The 7254-nt window shown below is 29.4% G+C and overlaps 1 protein-coding gene across 1 annotated transcript; it reads left to right on the forward strand.

Moving 5' to 3' along the window:
• Positions 1–407: 407 nt before the first annotated feature.
• HO173_002714 (uncharacterized protein) lies at positions 408–1619 on the forward strand (the record flags this gene model as incomplete). Its single annotated transcript, XM_037304646.1, has 1 exon — positions 408–1619. The coding sequence occupies one exon, from the start codon at positions 408–410 to the stop codon at positions 1617–1619; it is 1212 nt and encodes a 403-aa protein (XP_037168739.1).
• Positions 1620–7254: the final 5635 nt, after the last annotated feature.

Here is a 7254-nt window from a genome sequence, read left to right on the forward strand (position 1 = left end):
TAGAAGGGCAGCAGGACACGCTTATTGGACGACGGCCTCGCGCTGAGGTTGATAGAAACAAGATTCAGTGAAGACAGCTTGATAGAATCCCCTTGTCTCCAGTGAATCTTCGCAACTCATGTGTGTTGAATCTCGACAATGGAATGTGTAATACAAGGGAATTTGTAATACCAAAGGCCTTAGGATGGCAATGCAAGCATTGTCTCGTACTCGTAACAGGTAGCAGCTAAACGTTTTAAGACCGACGGGACGAATATCCATGTAATTTTTGTTTTCGCACCCTGGCCGATTCGCAATGACTTTGGACTGGTCATGATGAGCAGAGTGGTCTCGGTTGGCGAACTGTTGCTGCACTTCAAGTGGTGGGAGGAGCTGAAGCAAGGAGTTTAATGGTCTTCTAGGGGATCATGTCCGGCTCCAAGCTTGACCAAATTGTCAAAGGCGCTCCTCCGCCAGGCACTTCAGTCCCTTCCGTCGTCTCTAGATCATCTTCACCAGCTCCATTAGCAGAGAAAACGGAGTTGGGAGATCCAACATCATCCCCTCCTTTGGTAACTTCGGACCCACTCGCGACGCTTCCTTCTTCACCTCCGCAAATATACCTCAATCTTCTCATCGTTGAAGCTTCCCTCCGTTCTCAATATTTAACCCTGCGCGCTCGTAGGAGGCAGAATACATTCTTCTTGCTCCTGCTTGTTATCTGGATCACTGGCTTTTCATATCTCTTGTTCCTGCGTCCACGCGAGGATGGAAGCGGAGTGGGTGGCTCCGTCTACTGGGTGGTCGAAATGGGAGAGAAGGTTGCATTGATGGGAGGGGTAGTTACTGGAGTCCTAATATGGGGGACGGGCCAATGGGATCGGGGGGTGAGATGGCCACGGCGCTGGGTAGGCATTACAAATCGAGGCTTGAGGAGTATGAATGCAAAAATCGTTGTTATCAAAGGGCCTTGGTGGAAGGAGATGTTGGGCCATCTTTCCTTTCTCTTTCCCTATTCCTCTTTTTTCCCCACTCAAGGATCTTCCTATCATTACATAGATCACGTTACCGAGAAACACGGCTCAGGTGGTATCCGGCCCATGTTTGAAGAGGAAGAGGGTGCACCGCGAGAGGAGGATCTTTCGCCTGGAGGTGACTACATCAAACTTCTACTGTTGCCTAAGCCTTTTTCTCCGGACTTTCGTGAGAATTGGGAATTATATCGTCTGGAGTACTGGGAGAAGGAAAATGAGAGACGAGCACACCTGCGACACCTGGTGCAAAGAAGTGAAAGAGAGCTGGCACAAAGGCATGGCGGGTGGGTCTGGTGGGTGGGAGGGCGAGGACGCAAGAGGGTGCAGAACACTAGTGGAAAGGGTGATATCGAGAAAATCCATCATAAGCACCAACTCGAAAAAGAAGGGAAAAGGCACTCTTTCATAAGGTCGGACTCACATTCTCGAAACACTTCTCGCAGCAGTACTCCATCGAACGTTGAAGGGGAGGAGCGGCCTACTCGGACACGGCGAGGCAGCACCACTATGAGTGCCAGTGAACGGAGAAGAAAGGCAACCAGATCTTCTACATCCGCAGAAAATAGCCACCTCTCCAAGCTTACCCCGGTCAGTCGCCCAGCTTAGTCCGCACGTTTGTATACCAGCGAAAAGCTTAAATTCCTTTTCCGACACGCTTCTCAAGATCCTCACAGAGATGAAGAAGACAATTCTCGGCGCTGGCTCCTGATATGTCCTTTTCGACTCAAGGGAAGGCCTTTGTTGACTCGGTCGACTTTTCACTACTCTGACTGCTGTAGTTGACCTACCACTGCAGACTAACGCAGACTGGGTCGGCGTCCTTTATCGCATGAGATGGTTTCGTACAAGAAGAGCGCAAACAATGTGGGTAAAAATTGGTGAACCATCACCACTCTCTGAGACTTGGATTTTGAATGTCGAACAAGATACACACGGTGTAAGAAACATGTCTCGGTTCCTATTTGGGTTGTTGAGGAGAGGGTGAAGGTTTCCCAAAATCTATTTTCCTCTTGAGCGACTCGATTCCTATAGGCATATGGCACCAGCCACTATGCGCGATGGTGAACGCAATCGTAGGGCTGGGCAAAAGGAGCCCTCGTGGGAGGTAGAACGATGGGATGCAAGGGCATAGATAATACTGTACAAGTTCATTCATTCGCAGCACAGCCAGGAACCTTCTACATGTTGACATTAGTAGGTGGAACACTTGAATGGTTAGATCTGATAGCATTAAGAATACATATATCGCCAAGCCTCGATAAACTTTTCTCGCCTCGATAAATCTTTTAATTTAATACTCTTATATACTCTTCAGTATATATAAAAGAATAAGGTGGGGCTGAATTGAAAACCTTGAATTTATATATGCAGTTAATTATAAATTTAGTTCTTTTTTTACTAGATCGGCTGAGTTATCGTGGATAAATAAATTAGCGTTTATAACTATTAAAATCCCGCCCTTCCGTATCTCCTTATTAAAAATTAGATGTACGTTATTAATATATAAATAACTTTTTTTTTCTATTAAAATTTTAGATTTTTTTTAAATTATGATAATATGGCTTTTAGATAAAAATATTTTATTTGTCTTATTTTTGGTGGTTTAATATCGTTTGTTGTCGGCGTGCCGTTATTAAGATGCTTTTTTTACTTGTATTAAAAATTTTTTTATTTTTTTACGTATAGTTTAATTAAATAAGTATAGAAAATACTCTCTATGAAGAAAAAACCTCTCTTCTACTTTTTTTTTATTCGAGTAAATAAAAATATTTAAAATATCGAATAGTAAAGATAAAGAGAATATATATATATATATATAATATTCTATCTATTACGAGCGTACTCTTAATATATTACTTAGCTCTATAACTAGCGAGTCTTAACGAAGATATTCTCTATTATATTATATCTTCTTTTTATCTATATAATTCGATAGCCTTATTATTCTCTAGTTCTATCTTACTTATACTAATATTACATCTATGCTAATTCTAATACTATCTACTCTAGATAAAAATTTCATTTCTAATTTACGTAATTATTTAAAAAAATCTAGTTTATTTAATATCTATTAAATTTTAATTAATTTAAAATTAAAGAATTATATTATAAACTATTAATATATATCGATAAATTATAAACTCGTAAAAAATTTAATAGTCTATAAAGATCGTATAAATTACTATTTTAGAGAAAATATATAAAAGTATATTACGTAATTATATCGCTAATTAAATATTTATTATAAATTTTAATTAACTTTCTATTAACTTTCTATTAATATTAAATTTTCTATAATATTAAATTATTTATAATTTAAAATAAATAGAGATATTAGAAGTTACTAAAAAAAATCTTTTATTAAGAGAAGATCTTATTAAAATATAAGATAGAATACTTAGTTATATTAACTATAGAGTTCTATAAAAGAAAAGAGTAATTAGATATAAATATACTAAGATATATTACGTAATTATATTATATAACTATTAAGACGCTAAGAGTTATATAATTCGAATTTTAATACTTCCCTTTATATATATTCTTTTATACGCGAAATTCGATATATATAAAATTTAATATTAAGAATATTAAAATTAAATAAATAAGATAAAAATAATTTAGTCGATTTTTATTAGATTATTAAAGTAAGTTTAGCGTTAAATAATTAAAGTAAAGTTCGAGTTAAATAGTTAAAGTAAAGTTTAAGCTAAGTAATTAAAGTAAAATTAATATTAAATAATTAAAGTAAAGTCTAAGTCGAATAGCTAAAGTAAATTTAGCGTTAAATAATTAAAGTAAAGTTTAAATTAGATAGTTAAAATAAGTTTTAGCGTTAAGTAATTAAAGTAAAATTTAAATCGAATAGTTAAAGTAAGTTTAGCGTTAAATAGTTAAAGTAAAGTTTAAGCTAAGTAACTAAAGTAAAAAATCGAAATCTAAAAATAACTATATTAAATTTCAAATTTCACTTTTTATTAAAAAGCGATTCTTGAAAATTTTTATTTCTAGATTATCTAGTATATTATTAAAAAATAATTAATTTAAGATCGAAGAATATTCGTAGAAGTTTCTAAGATAATTAAAAGAAAGTCTTTATTTTATTTATATATATATATATAAATATATTATAATCGACTATAAGACTTCTATAAGAGCTATTTTAGATATCTAATTCTTAATAATAATAACTAATAATAATAATAGTATAAATAAAAATATTTTAAAAGAGTCTTAAAAATTTAATAGTAATAGCGATAATAGCGCTAAAGAAATAGCTATTTTAATATAAAATAGTAAGTTTATAGAGTATTTAGTCTAAAGCTCGACGAGTAATTTAAATTAATTATTTAAACTATAAAGATTAATAAAATAGCTCCTCTAAAGTCGAAGTTAATTTTTCTAAATAAATAATACTATAAATAATATTTTAATCTAATTAATATATAAAACTTCTTAAATTTATTTTTAAATAGTATTTTAATAAGTTTATTAATTATTTATTATTTAGTAGAAATATATTTAAGAGTAATATTATTAGCGATAACTTATTCTTATATTTAATATATATATAAAATTAAAGATTTTTAATAAGAGCTATAATACTCTAATTATTATAATAAATAATAATAGTTTATATATACTTAGCGCTAAGATTAAATTAATTAAAAAATTTATATAATTAAATTATCTTCTTAATAATTTATATTAGAATCGATATAGATATAATATTAATATAGACGAGTAAAGGCCTATAAATTAAATTTATAATCATTTTTTTTTTGATCGGGGCTGTCGAGTAATTTTGGTGAGCGATCTTTGGTAAGCGATATCTGAATTCCTTATCTTTAAATATCTATAAGACTAAATTTAGTAATTCTCTTTTTATCTGAAATCCTACATTATACTCTATAGTTTAAATAAATAAAAAATTAAATTTTAATAGAAAACAAAAAAGTTATTCTAAAATCAAATAATGTGTACCTGTTTTTTTTTTGATTAGGGCTGTCCGGCTGTCGAGCGAACTCTGGGGAGAGATATTTAAATTCCTTGCGCTTTAAAAATTTTAAGCCAAAATTAAAAAATATTAAAAAAAAAAAAACCCCAAAAAAAAAAATAAAAACAAAAAAAAAAAAAAAAAAAAAAAAAAATTTTTAAAAAAAAAAAAAAAAAAAAAAAATTTATAAAAAAAAAAAAAAAAAAAAAAAAATAAAAAAAAAAAAAAAAAAAAAAAAAAAAAAAAAAAAAAAAAAAAAAAAAAAAAAAAAAAAAAAAAAAAAAAATAATAAACTAAACCTACATATAAAAAATATTTAAAAAAAAAAAAGTAAAGACCTATGAATTAAATTTATAAAGTTGAATTTTTCTAAGTTAAATCGAATTTTAGCTCTAGTTCTAAGTTAAATCGAACTCTAATCGCTTACTATACGTTTTTAACCTATATATAAATATATATATACGAAGAGAGACGCGCTAAGGTCTAATTAGAAAGGTATATCGAGTATAAAGAATTAATTCGTAATAATTATCTTTAAAAAAAAATAGAGAAAGGCTATATTTCTATAATAAGAAGTATCGAAATATCGAAAAGAAATAAAGATAATATGTTAATTAGTGGTGTAAATCTTATATTATCTTCTATCGTAGTAAAATCTTTCGAATAATAAAATAGCTATTAGAGTAAGATATCGAACGATTTTAATTCGTTTAAATATATATCGTTCGATATTTCTTTTATAGAGATCTAATTAACTATAATCGTCGTAGTAGATTCTTCTCTTATAACGTTATTATAGTAATATATTATATTAATATAATAGAGATAATAGACTAAGTTATAGTAGTATTCTCCGCTTACTAAGTAATAATTTAATATGAAATCGTAAAGAGTATATAACGTGGAATCTTAAAGAGCTAAGTCGTATTCTTAACGATAATAATCTTATTATCGCTTAATTTCTCCGTAGTATTCTCCATAGTATTCTCCGTAGTATTCTCCGCATTTATCTATTATAGTTTCTTCTCTTACTTCTTAATATAGTAGAGATAATAGGCTAAGTTATAGTAGTATTCTCCGCTTACTAAGTAATAATTTAATATGAAATCGTAGAGAGTATATAACGTGGGATCTTAAAGAGCTAAGTCGTATTCTTAATGCTAAGAATCTTATTACCGCTTAGTTTCTCCGTAGTATTCTTCGTATTCGTCTACTATATTAACTTCTCTTATACTAACTAAGTAAATTAATATAAGATCGTAAAGAGTAGATCTATTATATTACTACTGCTAATAACTATCTCCGCTCCTCATTTATCTATTATAGTTTCTTCTCTTACTTCTTCTTATATAAAGTATTAGACTAAGTGAAAGTATTAAGTTATTATAATTAATTAAGTAAATAACTAAGTAATTAATTAAGACAATTTAACTAAGTGAATTATTAAGCTAATATAGAGTAGATAGTATTAACTAAGCGACTAAGAAATATAATTAAAATAGAGTAATAAAGAATAAATTAAGAAGAAAAACGCGTTTTAAAAGATAATATCGCTAGGTTAAAAGATATTATCGCTAGCTTAAGAGGAGTATATAGAGGAGAATAATAGCTATAAATCCGTTTAAACTCTTTTTAAGGGTTTTTTAATACGTTTATAAGTAGTAGTAGATAGCTATTAAGCTCGCTTACGGCCTCGATTATTAATAATAGCGAATTTATCGAGAAATAGTTTAAAGGCGTTAGTAAAGGCTCTAAGAGGCGGGTAAAAGAGATATATATATCTAAAGCGTTTAGTAACGTTTTCGCGAGAGGTATCGAGAACGATTATATTTATATTAATAAATTAATAAAATAATAAAAGAAGAATAGTTATATAAATAGATGAAAGAATTATTATTATTCGATCTCGAACGCGTCTAATATAACTATTATAACTATTATATTTAAATATTTATTTAATTTACTAATAGTAGATTAAACTTTATAATTTTTATAACGTTAGAAAGCGTAAAGCGAGCTCTATAATTTAAGAAATTATAAAGTAACTATATATATCGTAAGCTAAGTACTTTAAAGTATAAAACTTCTATATATAAATTTTTAATAAGGGAGCTTAAAAGGGCTATCGAGCTAATTTAGTCGATCTAATTAAAAAGCGTATAGAACCCGAATTAATAATTAACTATATATACAAATTCAAGATTTTCAAGCTTAGCTCTATCTTATTCTATTATATATAGAATT

Source organism: Letharia columbiana, assembly GCF_014066305.1.
Source record: "Letharia columbiana isolate WasteWater2 chromosome Unknown Sc0000005_s0, whole genome shotgun sequence".
Classification (NCBI taxonomy): Eukaryota; Fungi; Ascomycota; class Lecanoromycetes; order Lecanorales; family Parmeliaceae; genus Letharia; species Letharia columbiana.